The sequence below is a fragment of the Triticum dicoccoides genome, chromosome 7B, assembly GCF_002162155.2.
Source record: "Triticum dicoccoides isolate Atlit2015 ecotype Zavitan chromosome 7B, WEW_v2.0, whole genome shotgun sequence".
NCBI lineage: Eukaryota > Viridiplantae > Streptophyta > Magnoliopsida > Poales > Poaceae > Triticum > Triticum dicoccoides.
Window position 1 is genome coordinate 15,516,695 of NC_041393.1, and position 23,628 is coordinate 15,540,322.

Sequence of the window (23,628 nt, forward strand, 5' to 3'; positions counted from 1 at the left end):
TTTTCTTTCCGTGCTGCGAGCCAAAATAGTCATGTTCTTTGATTTCATCTAGTAATCATCCTAGGGGAGACCATTGCCTTTCCCAAATAATATTCAGGTCAGGTCTAGTGGTGTGGTAACCAAAGGAAGTTGCTACCTGTTGTGTGAGCATATACTATGTATCCAAAGGAGTATTATATATACCCGGGGGACGGGTCAAACTGGTCAGTACCATTGCTCACTTAAACAATTACTCTAATAAAATTTTGCTAGGATATTTTCTTTCCTTCTTTCTTTAGCCTGCGCATTTTGGTTGGATAGGCAGTGATATTCAGAATGCTCAAAGATCAGAACACATGTTTTGCTTCTGTTTCTGCTAGGCCATATAGAGATGGATTAGTTCTTAATGCAAGTGATATTGAAAGAAGTAAGTGTTGTGTACGATCGTCTAATGTTTTCTAAGTCCTAGCTCGTAGCACGGTTCCAGTTCTCGACTAGTAGTGGACTATTTCCACAACTTTTCATTGAATCAATAATCCATCTTGCACGCGATAACTCATCTCCATATTGTTGTCTGATAGAACTCAAGAGTTGAAGCTGAGGAAGATAATGATGGTGAAGAAGAAGATGATGAAGAGTGCATGGAATCTGGTCAGCATTGATTTATCATGGGATCCTAGCTCAAAGTGCATGAAAATCCCATGATGACCAGATTACATAAGTTAATCTGGACATAAGTTTATCATTATTTTACACTTTTAGTTCTTGGTCAGCATTGATTTGTTCTCTCCATCAAAAGAACTAATTGCTCAATTAAAAGAGAAGTGAAACAGAGCCGTTGTCAATCTTTTTAACAATGTTCAGATTCATTTAATTGGTTTCCCTGTGTTTTATTGAACACTACAATATGATTTATGGTAAACGGGTACAGAGCCTACTTTCTACAATTAGTACAGAACACTGCTAGTTGCTCTTAATAATAGTTAAATTTGTCAGAACATTGTATCTTGTTTACACTGCTAGCTGCTTATTGCTTAATAGTAATAGTTAAATTTGGCATTACAGAACACTCCCATTGGCACATCCATAGTACAGAACAGAGCATAATACATCGCTAGTTGCTTTTAAAGTTGCTATTTCTGAATCCTGTCTCTAGGCCAATATAGTACATTGTATCTTTATCAAGATCTTGACTAACTATCCCTAAAAAAAAGATCTTGACTAACTATATTTCAATATGGCAGCACGCGTAATTTTTTCATTCTACCCAGCCATGAAGAAGGCGCCCACCCATGAGCTATTAATCAGTAAGTATCAGGAAAATCCTAGTATTTATAATCTGTACGTACAGATTAATAAGCAGCGTACATATATTTAGTTATCATGCAGATGCTGGTTATGCCTTCATAAATTGCAAAAGAAATGTGTAACCTGGTTCTACGTTTGAGATACTAATTCTAAATTTCCGATATATTTTTCCTTGTATGGCCTGAACAGTAAAGCAAATATTGGTCGTTCGCACAACTCATTTTTATTTCTCTTATACCTATGACACTATTCCCTACGGACGTTTATTTTTTTTGGAAACAAGTGTTCGAATAATGGCTGCTGGGACCTATGCACAGTAACTTAAGTATGTCCCTAGGAACACTAAATGCTCAGCAATCGTACACAGGGCTTCTATGCCACATCCATGGCCACTGCTGGGAGTCGATTGGTGGTCTTCATGTTTCGAAATGCTAACTTTATAGATTAGATAAGTGTATTCCTCATTTTGTGCTCTTGTGTGCGCATAGTGCAGATATGGATTCTGTCTCTATTCAATTTCATAAATTAATTGAACATTCTAATAATTGATACTTCTTTAACTTCTGTAGGAAGCAAACATAAGGAAATGGACCATGAAGCTGGTGACCCGCGTCAAATGGATGTTCTAGCTTTCATTCTGTACAACTGATGTCTCATACTTGATTCTTTTTGTTGTCCTTCTGTAAGCCTGATGTATGGTGTCTTGTCTTGGTGCTTAGAATAGAATGAACTGCATGTATGTGACAATTAGTTAATGGAATAAAAATGGTTTGGTGCACCTGATGTGAACCTCATGTATTATGTCTTGTGATTATGCTTAGAACACATGAACTATATGTATGTGACAATCAATACATATGCTAATTAAAGTTGTGGTTGGCTAAACAAAATGTTGACGAATTATTGGTCGGGAAAAGAAAACGCCATCGGATTGTTGGTCGGCAAAACAAACCCATTCAAACAGTCGGTCGGGAAAGGCTACCACAAGGCCCAACAAAATGTTGGTCAGGAAAGAATAACCATCTGATAGTCGGTCGGGAAAGGCCCTTGGTTACCCTAACGGACTGTTGGTCGGGAAAAGGCCCATCGCAGGCCCAACAAACTGTTGGTCGGGAAAAATACCCCTTAGACATCAAGCAGTCGGTCGGGAAAGATATGTCGGTCGGGAAAAGGCTTTCCCGTCTGGACTTTCCCCAACAGACAACATCGGTCGGCAATAGTCTTTCCCAACCGACTGTCTGTCGGCGCACATTGTTTTTCCGACCAACTTGTGTGTCGAGGATGTAGTGCTGTGGTGTAGTATCAGGACATGACATGCTGTCAATATCGCCTCCCCCACCATGCCTTGGAGAGACCCGATATGTCTAACATGGCGTTAACCAAATCAGTTAGAGTACGGTTATTTCTTTCGGCCACCCCATTTGACTGAGGTGAGTAGGGAGGCGTCCTCTCATGGATTATACCATGTTCCGCACAAAAAGCATCAAACTCATTGGAAAAATACTCTCCATCACGGTCGGACCTAAGCCTCTTGATTTTCCGATCAAGTTGGTTTTCCACTTCAGCTTTATAGATCTTGAAAAGGTTCAAAGCCTCATCCTTAGATTTCAGAAGATACACACGACAGTATCTAGTGGAGTCATCGATTAACGTCATGAAATATTTCTTTCCACCTTTTGCCAACACACCATTCATTTCACATAGATCTGAATGTATGAGCTCTAGTGGTGCAAGATTTCTTATTTCCGTAGTTGTGTGAGACTTACGAGGTTGCTTAGCTTGCACACACACTTGACACTTAGATCCCTTGATGGTGGTGAAACTAGGGATTAAGTTCAACTTCGCTAGTCGCGACATGCAACCAAAGCTAACATGACAAAGACGTGAATGCCACACATTGGATTCACTATTGTTGCAAATATGATTAACAACTTTATTGCAAACGTCTGATAAGGATAAACGAAACAAGCCTCCTGACTCATAGCCTTTACCAACAAAGGTTCCATACTTGGATATTACAAATTTATTCGACTCAAAGACAAGCTTGTAGCCATCTCTACACAGAAGAGATCCGCTAACAAGATTTTTATTGATGGAGGGGACATAATGCACGTTCTTCAGCCGCATGATCTTCCCCGAAGTAAACTTCAGATCGACCGTGCCAACACCAGAACAGAAGCACTTGAACTGTTGCCCATCAACATGGTTGAAGTCCCTGCGGTCTGATAAGACGAAAACATGGAAATATCACCGCATACATGCACATTAGCACCCGTGTCAATCAACCAGTCAGGAGAATGACATACTGAAAGAATAGTGGGAAATATACCATACCCAACATCCTTCATGTCAGTGTCTCCAATGACAACATTAGCGGTTTTGCCGCCTTTCCCAGGATGACGCTTGTCATAGCGATTAGGGCAACTAGGAGCCCAATGATTAGGATCCCCACACACATGACAAGCACCTTTCTTCTTGCCATTCTTCTTCTTGAAGTTCGTGTGTTGCACAGCCTTGTTCTTCCCATCAAACTTTTCTTTTCCATCAAACTTTCCTTGTTCTTGAACTTGTGGGGCTGGAAGTTCTGCTTCTGTACCACATTGGCACTAGATCCTCCCTCAATACCTCAAGCACTTGTGTCCTTTGCTCTCGCCTTTTCTTCCACATCAAGAGTGCCAATGAGATCCGGGACGGAAAACTCCTGCCTCTTATGCTTCAGCAAGGTAGCAAAGTTCCCCCATGAAGGGGAAGCTTAGTGATGATACCTCCGGCAACAAACTTGTCCGGTAGCATACAACTGAAGTGCTGAAGTTCTCTAGCAAATGACTGTATCTCATAAGCTTGCTCAACCACGAAGCGCTCTTCAGTCATCCTGTAATCATAGAATTGCTCCATGATGTACAGCTCAGTGCCAGCATCCGAGACCCCAAACTTGGCCTCGAGTGCATCCCACATATCTTTTCCATTATCAATTAACGCATAAGCATCAACTATGTTCTCACCAAGAACACTCAAGAGAGCAGCCTTAAACAGAGTATCCATTTTCTGAAAAGCTTGTGCCTGTTGAGCATCAAGCTCTCCTTCAGGTTTGCCGAGAGTGGCGTCATAGCAACTCATGGTTTGAAACCATAAGACTGCTCTCACGCGCCACCTCTTATAGTGGATACCCTCAAACATAGGAGGTCTCATGGAAGCAGCAAAACCACTTGGGGTAAATTGCCTATAATAAGGTTTTTGGATAGTTGGAAATATGAGCAATTTACCAAATGATTTTATTAACAGAAATACTAGATAAAGCATGACTAATATAGTAGAGATAAAACAAGTCATGCGTTTTGACAAAGAGAAGGTAAATAGCTTCTGCATATATGAACCGTAGCCTATCATATCTAAAGCAGACAGTACAGCAAGTAGCATATATGAAGTAGAACCTATCATGTGTAGGACAAGGACTAGAACAAGGAACTGCGGCAGAACCTTTAACAGGAAAGGCAAGAACACGTACGGGACATCAGTAGCAGAAGCACTGGACTTGGGGTCGGTGTCATCGCCTGCCATGTCGTCGAGGAGGTCGTGGACGTCGGGGAAGAAGTCGTCGTCGGGGAAGTAGTCGTCGCCGACCGGATCGTCCGTGATGAAGCAGCCAGTAGTCGTGTTGAGCGCTCCCCAAAAACCTTATCGCCCTTCTCCCGTACATGACTCAAAAGGTGCGGTTTCGGAGGCCTACTGTCCCGACCTGCGGTGCACGCCGCAAGACGGGATGGGGAAGAACGTAGCAGCAGCGCAGTGGTCGGAACTTTGTGGCGAGAGGAAGAGGAGCTTCTGTTGTGTCTCTCTGGAGAGGAGCGGCCTCTCTTATATAGGCACAGGCGAAGGACGCGAAGCAACGAAGGGAGACGAAGGCTCGGCTCATTCCCGCAACCCGCGGCGCGTCGTGACGAGGCGTGGCGAGGCGGGCGGCGGATGAGGAGCGCGCGTGGATATCCTTCTTGTTCTCATGCTCGTACAAGTGGGGAAAGAACCTCCCTTATAAGGAGGTCCAACTCCCACTAAACTAGCAATGTGGGACTAAACTTTAGTAGTATCCCTTGCCTTGCACAAATGGGCTAAGTGGGCCTCTAGGATTTATTAGGAATTTCTGAAATAGTTATTGGGCTGCCCAAAATAGACTAAATTCCAGCAATCCCCCAGCAGATCCCAGAGGCACGCAGAAATTTGCCTTTGGTTCCAAAACGACTGTCTTATATACCGGTACTGCAGTGGAGACTGTTAAGTTGAACTTCCACCTAGAACTCTATGCTACACTAGTAAGCAACTTGAACAGTGGACTGGGCCTTGAACTGCAAGTTTTCTGCGAATCTAGCTTCACATAAAGCCTTGACCGATACGTGGCTACCGTGGATCTTCCCTGCGGGTGGAGCTTATGCGTCATACTCCATGACCTTTCATGAGTTTACTAGAGAGAACCCTACTCTCATAGATTGCGACGTTTGACAATCAGACTCATATAGGTGTGTTCTTCAAAAGATGTTCTGCAGGATAACATCTCTGCTTAAATAATCCACTTAGAACACATTAAGATATACATCAACCTGCCATGCAGATTAGGAGAGTATTGCATCTTCATGGAGTGGTATTCTGAATAGTAAGGATACTCTCCTCTCAGTTGACCAACAGCTTGTCTTCCACATCTAATTCACGGGATCTCCGATCACAAAGAATAGGTTACCACTGTGAACAACTCATATTGTGGGTCTCATACCCATCTCCCTCGATGCATTATCTATCACATTACGTGATAGACCCTTGGTAAAAGGATCTGCCAGATTTTTAGATGTTTGAATATAATCCAACACAATAACTCCGGAGTTTTTCATTTTCCTGACAGACTTTAACCTTCTCTGAACGTGTCTTGATGACTTCATGTTATCCTTTGAGCTGCTCACTTTCGTGATCACAGTTGGATTGTCGCAGTTCATAAGGACACCCGGTACAGGTTTCTTAACAACCGGCAAGTCATTCAAGAGCCGGCGAAGCCAATCTGCTTCAACCGTAGCTGTATCTAGTGCTATGAGTTCTGCTTCCATTGTTGACCTCGTTAAGATGGTCTGCTTACAAGACTTCCAAGAAACAGCGCCACCTCCATGAGTGAATACATAACCGCTCATGGCCTTTATCTCATCAGCATCTGAGATCCAATATGAGTCACTATATCCTTCAAGCACCTTTGGATGCCTGGTGTAGTGAATTCCATACTTTGCAGTGCCTTTCAAATAACGCAAAACTCTTTCTAGAGCTTTCCAATGCACATCTCCTGGTTTTGAAACAAACCGACTCAGTTTGCTAACAACAAAAGAGATGTCAGGTCTTGTAGCACTGGCTAAGTACATAAGCGAGCCAATAATCTGAGAATACTTCAATTGGTCTCTACCAATTCTTCGATTCTTTCGAAGCAACACACTAGCATCATATGGTGTTGGAGGGGGCTTGCAGTCACTATAGCCAAAGCGACTCAAGATCTTTTTCACATAGTGAGATTGAAGCAATGTAATCCCACCATCATCGTCTCTCAACCACAAACTCGCTTTTTTGAGTTTTTTTGAATATTTTCTAAAATTACATTTTTGTCAGATTCCCGAATATGTTTTGAATATGTGATTATTTTTTCAAATTCATGAACATGGTTTTATTTCCCAACATTTTTTCCAAATTGTATTTTTAATAATTTGTGAACAGTTTTATAAAATCAATAATATTTTTTGAAACTGTGGAACTTTTATGCTTTCCCACACATTTTTGAATTCACAAACATTTTATAATGTGCCAACATGTTTTTCAAAATTTGTAACATTTTGAAATTTGTAAATCTTGAATTAATTTAAAGAAGAAAAAACAATAAAAATGAGAAAAGAAAAGAGAAGAGAAAAGACTAAATGAAAAAAAAAAAAAACAGGGGCCTCACGCCCTTGACAGGACCAGGAACGCAGTGGAAGTGACCGGCTCCAGCCAGTGCACTACTTGCATGTTTGTGAAATTTGTTCGGTATCTTATACGTATGTATAAAACAACTTAGAGCGGCCGAGACTTTGAAAAAAACAAATCATTTTTTTTACTTATGGGTGGCATTGATGGATAATTTTTGTCAACTTATAGAGTAAATTATATGACGTACGACCAGAAACACTAATTGCTTTATTATTAAAAATTAGGGAAAGATTATAAATTATATATTTTTTTGAACATAGTTCAGACAAGCGCTCATACATACGCGCATACACTCACCCCTATACCACCGTCGCTCTAACCATCCAACCACAGGTTGGTTTGCATTATTATTATTATTATTATTATTATTATTATTATTATTATTATTATTATTATTATTATCAGGTAGAGATTAGGGGAAGATATTGTTTGATGCAAGTATATGTTTTCGTACCTTTGGCCGCACTATCTCTAGGCTAACTGTGAATGAACTTGCGTGTTTGCTGGCCGCCAATGCTCCACGTCTGCACTTCACCAAGTGGTGGTCTCCGTTGGCCAACATTGCTCCACGGCATGCATGCACATGTGATGTACAGGTCTCATACATGTAAGGTGGACGTCGGAGGCCTAGATGCTTTTGCTTGTGTGTGGGGCCTTCCTGATTCAATACGGGCCAAACATAAATTCAATACGTGACTTAACTCTGGCAGCCCGGATCCCCATGGCGGTTCAATGGCCGAGATTTTGGCCTGCATGCAGGACAGCCTTCGTTCGCATTTTCCGCAAATACTCAGGGTATGTAAAACAAAATACTGTTTTCTTAAACTATCGTCTTGTCTATTTAAATTTGAGATTGTAATTCTCAGATGGCACCTTCGACTTGTTTCCGGTTCTTATGGTTCACTATGGTCAGAACTCAGAAGCAAATGAGCATATTAGTTGCGGCGGCAAAAAAAGTTTAAAAGTTCACATCATAGACCAGACAAGTATTTAGATATATAAACAGTCCATTGCTTTTTCTCATCATAGTCAGAGGGGAAAACAACTTGTATAGGATAAATCAGTTCTCTTTTTTTGCTGGTTAGGATAAAACAATTCATCCTGGACTAGGGTAGCATATATCAGAAAGTCATGTTTGAAAGGAGTCTTGTTGATCTTGATTTCTAGAATGATAAATATGTTAAATTTATGCATCATGGTGTGCATGCATATGAACCGAGATATCGCAGGATTTACTCTTTCGCTACCTTATATCTTGTGTCCACAAACACCAACAGAAGATGCACATTTTTACCAATTCTAAACTAAATGTAAAGTATGGGTGACTAACAATTTTCTCATTAATGCGATTCACTAATTGTGCGAGGCTTGTGCGTAATTAAATCATCCATCCCGTGTCATATCTTATCATAATGTCATCACACCTATGATTTATTACTTGGGAACTTATAGCTTTTTAAGGGCAGGCAAGATCGAGAGGCCATCAAAGCAGTCAGGGAGGCAGGGTCGGCGAAGCAGGTCCAGAGGTTGGAATCTCGAAGAAACATCGTCCTTTGACGCCGGCACCATCCTCAAACGCGGTGGCTGGAGGTACTGTCTTTCCACTCGGTGGATGACGACGACGCGGAAGCCACTGGAACGAGCAAGGCGGCCGCCGTAGAGTTTTTTTTTTAGTCATCCGCAATACAAGTTTTATAACTCGAACTCGGTTGACGAAAGGCGATGCGTGCGTGTAATGCGATGTGTGGCCATGCAAACAGCGGTGGAAGAGGACACGGCAAGAGATATTTTTCCCCCAACATGGATGGCAGCATGAAGTTGGGATCGAGCCGCTTGAACCTTAGGCGCTTTACGATTTATCAGGTGATATGCATTTCGCCCGCGGCCGCTCGTCAGCTTGCCGCTTGTGGCCCTCAAACTTAACGGGATTAAAAGTTCTGTCAGGGATCAAGAGCTCCCAAGTGACCCGCAAACTTAACATGGATGGTACTGCACACTGCTCCTCTAGATCAGATACATCTGCATCGTGCTTATATCACAGTGATGTGCCATGCACTACACTAATACGTACAGTATTTGACATGATCTCTCTTAACTCGCGTGAGGTGGAAGACGAACAAGAATGGGAATTCAGAGATTAACACAAGGGTTTTGGTGCTGCTTAAATCGTCACAGCTTTTCTGGTTTCTTTCTCCCCTTTTATTCTTTTATTTATTATTACAAGCAAATGTGCTCGATCCCCATGATCCGGCAGAACGTGGAGCCAATGGACTCGGTCCTAGCGTTACAGGCAACGACTAGGACAAGTAATAACTTACCCAAACAGAATTGACCAAATCTAACCTGACGAGTTTCAGACTGTTGCCAAACACAGGCTGAAACGCTACAGTATACTGAAACATAGACAAAAAAACACATGATGCGACGAAATTAAGAGGACTAGGAGGTGGTTTCTTATTATCATGTCGTCCTGATCGAGTATCCAATAATTAAGCCCTTGGGATGATGCGAGTGCTGGAATTTAGTCTATATTGGGGCAGCCCAATAACTATTTCAGAAATTCCTAATAAATCCTAGAGACCCACTTAGCCCTTTTGTGCAAAGCAAGGGATACTATTAAAGTTTAGTCCCACATTGCTAGTTTAGAGGGAGTTGGACCTCCTTATAAGGGAGGCTGCTTCCACACTTGTATGAGCATGAGAACAAGAGGGACGTTCACGCACGCTCCTCCTCCGCCGCCCGCCGCGCCGCGAGCACTGCGCTGCTGCTACGATCTTCTCCATCCCGGCTTGCGGCGTGCACCCCAGGTCGGAACAGTAGGCCTCCGAAACCGCACTCTTTGAGTCCTGTACGGGAGAAGGGTGATAAGGTTTTTGGGGAGCGCTCTGCGCGACTACTGGCTGCTTCATCACGGACGATCCGGTCGCCGACGACTACTTCCCCGACGTCCACGACCTCCTCGACGACATGGCAGGCGAGGACACCGACCCCAAGTCCAGCGCTCCTGCTGTTGCTGTGCCGTACGTGTTCTTCTCCTTTCTGTTAGAAGTCCTACTACAGTTCTTGGCTCTAGTTTCTGTCCTACGTATGTTAGGTTCTATGTCGTATAAGCAACTTCATCTAGTGACTGTTCTAGATGTGTTCACCTCAAGTTCATATATGCAGACGATGTTTACCTTCTCTCTGTCAGATTGCATGACTTGCTTTATACTTGCTATTCTAGCCATGTTTTATCTACTATTTATGTTAATAAAATCATTCGGTAAATTGCTCATATATCCAACAATCCAAAAACCTTATTATAGGCAATTTACCCCGAGTGGTTTTGCTGCTTCCATGAAACCTCCTATGTTTGAGGGTATCCACTATAAGAGGTGGCGCGTGAGAGCAGTCTTATGGTTTCAGACCATGAGCTGCTATGACGCCACTCTTGGCAAACCTGAAGGAGAGCAAGATGCCCAACAGGCACAAGCTTTTCAGAAAATGGATACCTTGTTTAAGGCTGCTCTTTTGAGTGTTCTTGGTGAGAACATAGTTGATGCTTATGCGTCAATTGACAATGGAAAAGATATGTGGGACGCACTCGAGGCCAAGTTTGGGGTCTCGGATGCCGGCACTGAGCTGTACATCATGGAGCAATTCTATGATTACAGGATGACTGGAGAGCGCTCCGTGGTTGAGCAGGCTCACGAGATACAGTCATTTGCTAGAGAACTTGAGCACTTCAACTGCATGCTACCGGACAAGTTTGTTGCCGGGGGTATCATCACTAAGCTTCCTCCTTCATGGAGGAACTTTGCTACCTTACTGAAACATAAGAGACAGGAGTTTTCCGTTCCAGATCTCATTGGTACTCTTGATGTGGAAGAAAAGGCGAGAGCAAAGGACACACGTGCTCGAGGTATTGAGGGAGGATCTAGTGCCAATCTGGTACAAAAGAAAAACTTCCAGTCCCACAAGTTCAAGAACAAGGGCAAGTTTGATGGTAAAGGAAAGTTTGATGGGAAGAACAAGGCTGTGCAGCACACGAACTTCAAGAAGAAGAATGACAAGAAGAAAGGTTCTTGTCACGTGTGTGGAGATCCTGATCATTGGGCTCCTAGTTGCCCCAATCGCTATGACAAGCGTCATCCTGGGAAAGGCGGCAAGACCGCTAATGTTGTCATCGGGGACACCGACATGAAGGATGCTGGGTATGGTATATTTCCCACTATTCTTTCAGTATGTCATTCTTCTGATTGGTTGATTGACACGGGTGCTAATGTGCATGTATGCGGTGATATTTCCATGTTTTCGTCTTATCAGACCGCAGGGACTTCAACCGTGCTGATGGGCAACGGTTCAAGTGCTTCTGTTCGTGGTGTTGGCACGGTCGATCTGAAGTTTACTTCGGGGAAGATCGTGCGGCTGAAGAACGTGCATTATGTCCCCTCCGTCAATAAAAATCTTGTTAGCGGATCTCTTCTGTGTAGAGATGGCTATAAGCTTGTCTTCGAGTCAAATAAATTTGTAATATCCAAGTATGGAACCTTTGTTGGTAAAGGCTATGAGTCAGGAGGCCTGTTTCGTTTATCCTTATCAGACGTTTGCAATAAAGTTGTTAATTATATTTGCAACAATAGTGAATCAAATGTGTGGCATTCACGACTTTGTCATGTTAACTTTGGTTGCATGTCGCGACTAGCGAAGTTGAACTTAATCCCTAGTCTCACCACCGTTAAGGGATCTATGTGTCAAGTGTGTGTGCAAGCTAAGAAACCTCGTAAGTCTCATGTGACTGTGGAGACGAGAAATCTTGCACCACTAGAACTTATACATTCAGATCTATGTGAAATGAATGGTGTTTTGACAAAAGGTGGAAAGAAATATTTCATGACGTTAATTGACGACTCCACTAGATACTGTTGTGTCTATCTTCTGAAATCTAAGGATGAGGCTTTGAACTTTTTCAAGATCTATAAAGCTGAAGTGGAAAACCAACTTGATCGGAAAATCAAGAGGCTTAGGTCCGACCGTGGTGGAGAGTATTTTTCCAATGAATTTGATGCTTTTTGTGTGGAACATGGTATAATCCATGAGAGGACGCCTCCTTACTCACCTCAGTCAAATGGGGTGGCTGAAAGAAAGAACCGTACTCTAACTGATTTGGTTAACGCCATGTTAGACACATCGGGTCTCTCCAAGGCATGGTGGGGGGAGGCGATATTGACAGCATGTCATGTCCTAAATCGAGTTCCCACAAAGAACAAAGAGATAACTCCATTCGAGGAATGGGAGAAGAAAAGGTTAAAACTCTCTTATCTGCGAACATGGGGTTGTTTGGTGAAAGTCAATGTTCCAATTCCAAAGAAGTGGAAACTTGGACCAAAGACTGTGGATTGTGTTTTCTTGGGATATGCTTTTCATAGCATTGGCTATAGATTCTTGGTTGTAAAATCTGAGGTACCTGACATGCATGTCGGTACGATCATGGAGTCGAATGATGCGACTTTCTTTGAAGATATCTTTCCCATGAAGGATATGGCTACCTCATCTAATCAAGAGATGCCTAGTTCATCGAGTCAGGAACCAGTTACAATTACCAAACCTGCCATTTCGATGGAACACTTTGAAAATCCCGTGGAGGAGAACAATGAAGTTCCTATTATGAGCAAGAGACAGAGGACTGCAAAGTCCTTTGGTGATGATTTTCTTGTGTATCTCATAGATGACACTCCCAGTTCTATTTCAGAGGCTTATGCATCTGAAGATGCTGACTACTGGAAGGAAGCAGTTCGTAGCGAGATGGATTCCATCTTGGCGAATGAAACTTGGGAGATAACTGATCGTCCTTATGGGTGCAAACCTATAGGATGCAAATGGGTATTCAAGAAGAAGCTTAGGCCTGATGGTACTATTGAAAAGTACAAGGCTCGGCTCGTGGCTAAGGGTTATACCCAAAAGGAAGGTGAAGATTTCTTTGATACTTACTCACCTGTGGCTCGACTGACCACTATTCGAGTTCTACTTTCACTAGCTGCCTCACATGGTCTTCTCGTTCATCAAATGGATGTTAAGACTGCTTTCCTGAATGGAGAGTTGGATGAGGAAATTTATATGGAACAACCAGATGGGTTTGTAATAGATGGTCAAGAAGGGAAAGTGTGCGAATTGCTGAAGTCTTTCTACGGACTCAAGCAAGCACCCAAACAGTGGCATGAGAAGTTCGAAAGAACTTTAACAGCTGCAGACTTTGTTGTGAACGAAGCTGACAAATGTTTGTACTATCGCCATGGTGGGGGCGAGGGAGTTATGCTTTGCTTATATGTTGATGACATACTGATTTTTGGAACAAATCTGAATGTTATTAAGGAGGTCAAGGACTTTCTATCTCGCTGTTTTGAGATGAAAGATTTAGGAGTGGTTGATGTCATTCTGAACATCAAGTTGTTGAGAGATGATGATGGTGGGATTACATTGCTTCAATCTCACTATGTGGAAAAGATCTTGAGTCGCTTTGGCTATAGTGACTGCAAGCCCTCTCCAACACCATATGATGCTAGCGTGCTGCTTCGAAAGAATTGAAGAATTGCTAGAGATCAATTGAAGTATTCTCAGATTATTGGCTCGCTTATGTACTTAGCCAGTGCTACAAGACCTGACATCTCCTTTGCTGTTAGCAAGCTGAGCCGGTTTGTCTCAAAACCGGGAGATGTGCATTGGAAAGCTCTAGAAAGAGTTTTGCGTTATTTGAAAGGCACTGTAAACTATGGAATTCACTACACTGGGCACCCAAAGGTGCTTGAAGGGTATAGTGACTCAAACTGGATCTCAGATGCTGATGAGATAAAGGCCACGAGCGGATATGTGTTCACTCATGGAGGTGGCGCTGTTTCTTGGAAGTCTTGCAAGCAGACCATCTTAACGAGGTTAACTATGGAAGCAGAACTCACAGCACTAGATACAGCTACGGTCGAAGCAGATTGGCTTCGCTGACTCTTGAATGACTTGCCGGTTGTTGAGAAACTTGTACTGGGTATCCTTATGAACTGTGACAATCAAACTGTGATCACGAAAATGAACAGCTCTAAGGATAACATGAAGTCATCAAGACACGTTCAGAGAAGGTTGAAGTCTGTCAGGAAAATGAGAAACTCCGGAGTTATTGCATTGGATTATATCCAAACGTCTAAAAATCTGGCAGATCCTTTCACTAAGGGTCTATCACGTAATGTGATAGATAATGCATCGAGGGAGATGGGTATGAGACCCACAATATGAGTTGTTCACAGTGGTAACCTATTCTTTGTGATCGGAGATCCCGTGAATTAGATATGGAAGACAAGCTGTTGGTCAACTGGGAGGAGAGTATCCTTATTTTTAAAAATACCACTCCATGAAGATGCAATACTCTCCTAATCTGCATGGCAGGTTGATGTATATCTTAATGTGTTCTAAGTGGCTCTTTGAAGCAGAGATGTTGTCCTGCAGAACATCTTTTGAAGAACACACCTATATGAGTCTGATTGTCAAACGTCGCAATCTATGAGAGTAGGGTTCTCTCTAGTAAACTCATGAAAGGTCATGGAGTATGACGCATAAGCTCCACCCGCGGGGAAGACCCACGGTAGCCACGTATCGGTCAAGACTTTATGTGAAGCTAGATTCGCAGAAAACTTGCAGTTCAAGGCCCAGTCCACTGTTCAAGTTGCTTACTAGTGTAGCATAGAGCTCTAGGTGGAAGTTCAACTTAACAGTCTCCACTGCAATACATGTATATAAAACAGTGTTTTGGAACCAAAGGCAAATTTCTGTGTGCCTCTGGGATCTGGTGGGGGATTGCTGGAATTTAGTCTATATTGGGGCAGCCCAATAACTATTTCAGAAATTCCTAATAAATCCTAGAGGCCCACTTAGCCCATTTGTGCAAAGCAAGGGATACTACTAAAGTTTAGTCCCACATTGCTAGTTTAGAGGGAGTTGGACCTCCTTATAAGGGAGGCTCCTTCCCCACTTGTATGAGCATGAGAACAAGAGGGACATCCACGCGCGCTCCTCCTCCGCCGCCCGTCTCGCCACGCCGCGCCGCGGGTTGCGGGAATGAGCCGAGCCGATGTCTAAATTTTTGCCACGCACTACGGGTATGCGAAAGGTCACTCGGAAGCTGAAACATTTTGTCTGTGCCTGGACACTGAATACGAACGGCTCGCCTCTTCGGCTGCTGTCTGTTCGTTTCGTCTCCCGCATTCCCTTCAGCTCGCGGCGCAACCTCTCGCCTCCTTCTCTTGCGCCTATAAAAGGGAGGTCGCTCCTCTCAGAGAGACGCACCAGAACTACTTCTTCCTCTCGCCACCGGTTCCTGAGCACTGCGCTGCTGCTACGATCTTCTCCATCCCGGCTTGCGGCGTGCACCGCAGGTCGGGACAGTAGGCCTCCGAAACCGCACTTTTTGAGTCTTGTACGGGAGAAGGGTGATAAGGTTTTTGGGGAGCGCTCTGCGCGACTACTGGCTGCTTCATCACGGACGATCCGGTCGCCGACGACTACTTCCCCGACGACGACTTCTTCCCCGACGTCCACGACCTCCTCGACGACATGGCAGGCGAGGACACCGACCCCAAGTCCAGTGCTCCTGCTGTTGCTGTGCCGTACGTGTTCTTCTCCTTTCTGTTAGAAGTCCTACTACAGTTCTTGGCTCTAATTTCTGTCCTACGTATGTTAGGTTCTATGTCGTATAAGCAACTTCATCTAGTGACTGTTCTAGATGTGTTCACCTCAAGTTCATATATGCAGACGATGTTTACCTTCTCTCTGTCAGATTGCATGACTTGCTTTATACTTGCTATTCTAGCCATGTTTTATCTACTATTTATGTTAATAAAATCATTCGGTAAATTGCTCATATATCCAACGGAGCGGGTGCTTCATGTTGATGGCCATAGCTAGCTCCTCCGTCATGTCGACAGTGTCTTGTCCACCTGGCGGCAGCCATTGGAACTCCCTCACGAGGCTGCCCACGAAGTACTCCGCAGGCAGTGTGGCGAGCACGTAGCCCGGGCACATCCTTCGACCGGCACCAAAAGGGGCCATCTTGATCTCCTTGGTACACGTGATGTCCACGCCGTGGTCGTGCAAGAACCGCTCAGGCCGGAACTCCCGCGCCGCCGGCCACACGGTCTCGTCAAGCCCAAAGTCGGACACCAAGAAGTTGATGTCGACGCCCTTGGGCACCATGTATCCACCAATCTCTGTGTCGCTCTGCACGCCGTGCGGGAAGACTAAGTGTGCCGTAGGGTGCAGCCGCAGCGCCTCCAGCACGATGGCTTTGAGGTATGGCATCCCGCTCAGCTCCTCCTCGCTGAGCTCAGGCTTGCCCCTCACCTCCTCGTACAACTTGGCTTGGACGTCGGGGTGGTTTACGAGGTCCGCCATGATCCACTCCAGCAAGGCCACTGAAGTGTCGGTTGAGGCAATCATGAACTCGGAGCAGAGGCTTACCATCTCGTCGTCCGTGAGCGGGCGACCGCCTTCTTCTGCCACACGCAGCTCGAGGAGGGAGTCGGCGTAGCATTGAGCGCCATCGTGGCCGCGGCGCGCGTGGATCAGCGGCAGCATCAGCCCCTTCTGCCTCTCCCGTAGCGCCACGTTCAGCGCCCACTCCTTCCGCAGTAGCCTCTTGGTGATGGGCTGGAAGATGGATAAGACGGGGAACCTGCTGATGCCGTCGGAAATCTGGAGCTGCATCTGTTGCATCTCGTCCAGCGCCTCTTGGCCAAGCGTGACGCCGAATGTCATGCTCGTGAGCAGATCGAACAAACAGCGCGCCATCAACGGCCTCACCGTAACAATGCCCTGGGACGCTGCATCGCGATCGCGGCGCAGCGAGCCAACGAGCGCGTCGCACACGCGCTGCCTGACCGGCGCCAAGAGCCTGATGCGGGACGGGTGCAGCGCCTGGGAGTGCAGGTTGCGGCGGACCAGACGAAAATAGGGCCCAAGGGGAGAGGCGGACATGGAGCCCCCTAAAAACAGGGTAAAAAGCTTGCTGGGCGGTGGGCGGGTGTCGAAGTTGCCGCCGCCCTTGACGAGGGCGCTATGCGTGAGGTGGCGGTCGGCCACGAAAACGAAGGTTCGCCCGAGACAGACGGAGACGATGGGGCCGTAGCGGGCATGCAAGCTGCGTAGCACAGGGCCCAAATGGTAGATCGGGCTCTTAAGCATCAACAACAACTTGGCTATGAACAGCAGGGCTGGCGGACCAGGTGGGAGTTTCTGGCGCCCGCCATGACGTTTGAGCATAAAGAAGATGATGAGAGGAATGGAGAGCGCAATGCACAAGAGGATGGTGAGCTCATCCATTGTCTCTCAACTTTGGTCACGGAGCTGTGCTAGGTGGCGATCATCCTTTTTGGCGACTATATATATACAACTATCATGAGTGCCATTTTGCAAAAAAAGCCTCACATTTTTTATCATCAACTTGCAGTCCACCGTCTAGTTCTGAGTTTCCTCCCCTCTCGCGCATACGTGGGGCCCAGACACGGTCCTGACCGCGACTTACTAGTGTCGTGCTCCTTTTGGGAACAGTAGCGTTCCGTAAAAAGTGCACCCTACTAGTAAGTCGCGTCCAACCTATAGTTTGTACACTAGTGGGAATAGGCTTACTTTAGTCACTTCACTGGTGGTGCATCTAACAATTGCCACACCAGTGTCGATTTCCGCGGTGTGGAGAAAATATGAACGCCAGCGATAATTAGCTACTACCGGCGTGGCACTTCAGTACACAACCCATCGACATTAACTCATATACAGTGGCGGAGACAGGGGACCAGCAGGGCCCTGCCCCCCTTAACATCCCTGATTTGCTACTATTTAGAGATGAACAGTGCAAAAAATAGAAAAAAAATACATGCATCAGTGTAGTTTGGCCACTGCAATCAAAATTTTGGGTCATTTGCCCCCCCCCCCTATAATATTAATTTCTTGGCACCGCCACTGCTCATATAGCACATGATGTAGTTGTGTACTCCGTCGAATACAACCCATCGACATTAACTCACCTTCGACAGAGCCACCCACTTTGTTTAAATCGTATTTATCAATAAATGTGTTTTTTTTGTATGAAAGTCTAGCCCAGATCTGCATGTGCAATTCCTCACAAGTTACACAACCGTAATTCAAACCCCTTCGCTTCCCGTTCGGGAGCGACATTCTCCTTGTGTGCATGGTTGCATGTGATGGAAGAAGAGAATCCTTCACTACTACCTTAGTACTATCTCTGTTTTTATTTAGTCCGCGTATTAGCTTTAGTTAAGGTCAAACTTTGCAAACTTTGACAAAGTTTATAAAAAAATTTAACATATACAATAAAAAATCAATACCATTAGATTCATTGTTCAATGTACTTTCACATCATGAAGATTTGATATGGTAAATTTTTATATTATTTTCTATAAACTTGGTTAAACTTTACGATGTCTGCCTTCAGTCAAATCTAATATGCAGAGTAAATAAAAATGGAGAGAGTACTCTCTTCGTTTTTATTAAATTGTGTTCTAGGTTTGATCAAAATCAGAGACCGAGAAAAATTGTGCAAATTTATAAGCAAACTTTTAACCACCATAGTAAGAAATGCAAACAATACTACTACATTATATTTATGGTGATTTTCTTTCCGGAAAACTTCCGATCTATTCAGTTTCAATCATGACAGTAGAACGAACACTATAAAAATTACATCCGGATTTGTAGACCACCTAGCGATGACTACAAGCACCGAAGCAAGCTGAAGGCGCGCTGCCATCATTGCCCCTCCATCGCTGGAGTCAGGCACAACTTATTGTATTAGACAGTCGGGAAGTCATTGTGCTAAGGCCCTATAGGACCAGCGCACCAGAACAACAACCGCCGCTGATGAAGAATGAATAGATCGGAAGGATCAAACCCGAACACACACGAATATAGACGAACAACGACGAGATCCCAGCAAATCCACCAAAGATAGATCCGCCGGGGACATACCTCCACATGCCCACCAACGATGCTCGACACACTGCCGGAACGGGGGCTAGGCGGGGAGACCTTTATTCCATCTTCAGGGAGCCGCCGCCGTCTCGCCTTCCTGAGCAGGACACAAACCCTAACAAGACTGCAAAAATGACTAAAAACGGAGCCCTCCCGCCAGCCCTTGTGAGGATCCACCGCACCTCCATGGCCCTAGGCCACCGGGGACGAGGCGGACCTGAGGCGGCCGGCGAGAGGCAGGAACCCTAGCTTTCTTTCTTGGAAGAGGAGGCGGCCGCCACTATTTATGGTGATTATAATAATATTTATCGTATAATCTTGGTATTTTTTCATACATATATATTAAACCTTAAGTTTAACTTTCACTAAACATATAACTGTTCTTGTAGAAGATGACCTCACTGCCGTAAACATGACCGCGTTTTCCCAGTTTGTCCCAGATCCGGCTAGTGATGTCCGCCGAGGCCGCGTATTCTTGTATACGCGCATTAATCTATTTGCTGCAGTTCGTCATATGTGATAGTCGTAGCATAGATTAAATAATTTCTGTTGTGTATAGGTCGTAGCATATGTGATATGTCTCTCTTTGGAAGATCTGCAATCGATTCATTTGTTTTTGTTGTATACCTGCGTGGATTTTGCTTATATACTACAACAATCGGCTGATTTAATTAGTTATCTTGTGCATCCTGTCAAAAACACTAGCAGGGCTGGCACGTCAAGGCCGTGGGCGACTTCTACGACGAGACCGCAAGCCGTGATTCTCTCGTCAAGGAGTGCCGCCAACCTAAGTCGTAGCCGGTTGTAGCATTTTTCGTTGCTGGTTGCAGCTCTTCTGCGCGCTGGTCACAGCCCTAAATTTCACTGGTTATAGCAAAAAACGACAGCCCTTGTAGCTTTCTTGGCCGCTGGTTGTAGCATTTTTCGGTGCTGGTTGCACAGGGTGCAATGGTGATCGGCGCCGGAGCCGTGCGACGGTGCATAGGGTGCGGTGATCGGCGCGCTAGGACGGCGATGACTCGGTGCTGCGATGGCGACCACCACGTGCGGAGGCATCAACAACGACGGTACTCCGATCACCAGCGGCTTTGTGAGTGCGGCGAACGACAATAGGCCGATGGTGCTTCGATGTATTTCGCCTCGTGTGTCCATGGCAGGGTTCGGCGTTGATTCGACGGATTCTGCGACGACGGCCAGGTAGCTTTTTTCTACGTCGGCTAGGTCACGCTATGAACGGGCAGACGACAATGCTACAAACATCCCCACGGCGAGCTGCACGGGTGGCCGGTGTAGACGGTCGGTGATGCCCTGAGAGGAGGAGTGACGCGGTGAGCCAATGATGGTTAGCTACGAGCCCTCCGGCGAACGCGCGCCACCACTGCTACAAATCAAAATACGTACACACATTAAATAATTGTGCATGGGAGAGACATGCTCCATCAAACGGTTGCAAGCAGCAGAATCGGACAGCTCACACAGGACCGGCGGCTAGGCGTTCGGCCGGTCGACCGGCGCAGAGTACTCCCCTAAAATATAACTTTTAATGAGAGCACCCGTGTAGTACAATATAGCCAACCAGAAGCTTGAACTTGTAATAGCACGCAAACTCTCAGTACAGCGATGATAACACGATAAAAACAACCAGAAGCCCAAATTTATTTTATTTTATTCGTTTGTTTTCAATGCTATTCACGAAACCTTGTGCTTGAAAACTACTTGGTGGAGTTGGGAACATAAGACATGTTTTCTTGCTATGTAGGTTGCTTAAAGAGGAAAGAGAAGGCCATTCAAGGATTTCCCCGAAAGTTCGATAAAAACTCTCTGAGTCACCCTTGTGGGGAAAACACGATTGCTACATCACTCTGCACTTGGAATCACAACGAATTGATGTCCACGTAGATCGATGCCATCAGGCAGCTAGGTCGGTTTCATGTTCCTGGAAAGCTCCGCACCGAATATGTCCATCGGGCCTTCACAAAAGGGGTTCAGTTTGCCTTTATGCATGGAACGGAGGATGGTACAGTCATTCGGTATGTTCGTCATGACCGTCCTAGTAATCGTCGTTAAAGTCTATGGACACCTTTAGTATTTTGGGCGCCATTTCCTCATATGAACTCCTATCGAGGTGTTCTTCGGCTCGCGGGATTCGTATGGAAGAGGACTACTACCCCATGGTTTTGGATCTTTATTATCCTATGATGGAAAATATCACTTTTCCACCCTTCAGTATTGCTAAGTCCTGGTGCATGCATGTAACATCTCCATATTGCTATCTCTTGGCTCCTTTCACCACGCTTTTTTCCTAAATATCCGGAATACCTACGCACAGAACCAAGGCAAGGAAAACTAAAAAACTCCTACAAAAACTTCTAGTTGTGCAAAGCTCACAAGGAAATGAATGGAAACAACTGATGATGAATTTTATATTGAAAAAGTAGGCTCGAAACACTATATAAAATCCACTCATCAACACCCCCATGCTAAAAACTTGCTCGTCCTCGAGTAACATAGTTGATAATAATAATAATAATAATAATAATAATAATAATAATAATAATAATAATAATAATAATAATAATAATAATATGTCATCGTCTAGCTTACAATCAATGCCTTGTATCCTTATTGTTCCTACAAGCTCAAAATAAGATAGTTCATATTTATACAAGGCGACACAAGCTCAGTTATATATATTCCAACCTCTAGAGATTCATCAAAACCTTCTATGCCCCATGTCAAAAGTTAATCTAGCTTGAAAAAGACTTGTGATCCTCTTATTGCACTTATTATGTTTTTTAACTTTTGTTCTTGTAAGGTAAAAACTGCGCACCAAAAGATGTCAAACGCAAATAGAAATAAAGTTTTTGTGATGCTACCCACTCATTCCATCTACTCAAGTCTCACTAGTGCAAACTTTAGTTATTGATATCTCAGAAAATCTATCTCTTAATATGGATAGTGGGCCAAAAAGGTGGTATATGTCCTTCGGACTGTGTAGGCTAAGAAGGACAATCGTAACCATTACCAATTTTTCCCTTTGGTATCACGATCTCTACTATTAGCCAGAGAAGTGTTCCATCTTTTGCTTGCAACACGAGCCCATAAGATAGCCAAAACTCTTGCCCATCATAACATTTCTGTTACAAATGTTTAATCAACTCATAGCCGGAATCCAGGAGTTTCCGCCATTAGGATCGCTCGTTGGCCAGCGAAATTAGTGGCACCCGATGGAATGCCACAGTGGTGTCATGCATAATGTGATATCATAATTTGATTCACAAGGAAAATGTTTGGCATATAATATGGAAACTTCGAAACATCAACAACTATCAAGCCTATTATTTCCAACACTATGGGGTCGCGCCACTTCATTACTATTTATTTAATAAAATTCTAAATAGTGAGAACCATCAAGTTTCAGAGAACTTATTTATTCTATTTTTGCTTTTTTGTAGAAATCATGGCAATGCATTCTAGAGGATTACAAAAGTTTTAACAAGCTCAAATAAGATTGAACAATTTGCATCAAAGTTCTAACTTGTCTCTATGTCCCCATGAAAAAGGACCACAAAAGATACATATAATACATTTTACGAAATCATCAGGGCTGCCATCAAGCCATCATGTGGGCTCTACTGGGCATATCTGTCAGTTGCATGCTAGGACCTGAGCATGGTCTTTTTCTTGGCCTAGAGTAAAAATCAGTGTGTTATCCATTGCCCATAATGGTAAATATCCAAGGCAGGTAGTTTCGAACAGCTATGTTAGAAATAAAATGGAGAACTTTTCTACAATCCTTAAAATGAAATTGAAGATAGTATTGCTCCTTTTAAATTCGAAGAATATTCATGACCATTGAACTACCTAATATCTCTTTCTCGATCAACAGTTCTTATATGCTCTAAAGTAATTTTTGGTAAATCTATAATTCTAGTTGGCTTCATTATTGTTGACATGCTAAATACATGTGCATGCGAGCCACTATGGAAGAAAAAAATACCTAATATTTTAAACCTTATTGTTCAACCTGGTTATAATTTGGATGGTACAAAAGGAATAGACCAAGTTCTCAATGCATGACTAAAATTTCGTGTGACCAACTGTTAAGCCGAGAAAAAAGTGGTAAGTGGCCTCTCTTATGGCTCTTCTGCATAGAACGCCAATGGAATCAAAATAGGACTTTCTAAGCGATCTTTACATATTTTGTTTAAGCCTACATTGAAATTTGATTACAAGACATTGGTACCAGTATTAATCAGATATCATCATATAAATATGTCTATTTGCAACTCATATTTTGCTGCCATATACGTATAGTACTTGATAAGGTGTCATAGCATAAAAAAATCATAG

The 23,628-nt window shown here is 44.1% G+C and overlaps 1 protein-coding gene across 1 annotated transcript; it reads right to left on the reverse strand.

Annotated features, from left to right (window-relative positions):
• Positions 1 to 16,134: 16,134 nt before the first annotated feature.
• LOC119338509 (cytochrome P450 89A2-like) lies at positions 16,135 to 17,629 on the reverse strand. Its single transcript, XM_037610831.1, has one exon. The coding sequence runs from the start codon at positions 17,608 to 17,610 to the stop codon at positions 16,135 to 16,137; it is 1,476 nt and encodes a 491-aa protein (XP_037466728.1). The 5' UTR covers positions 17,611 to 17,629.
• Between the last annotated feature and the right edge of the window lie 5,999 nt (positions 17,630 to 23,628).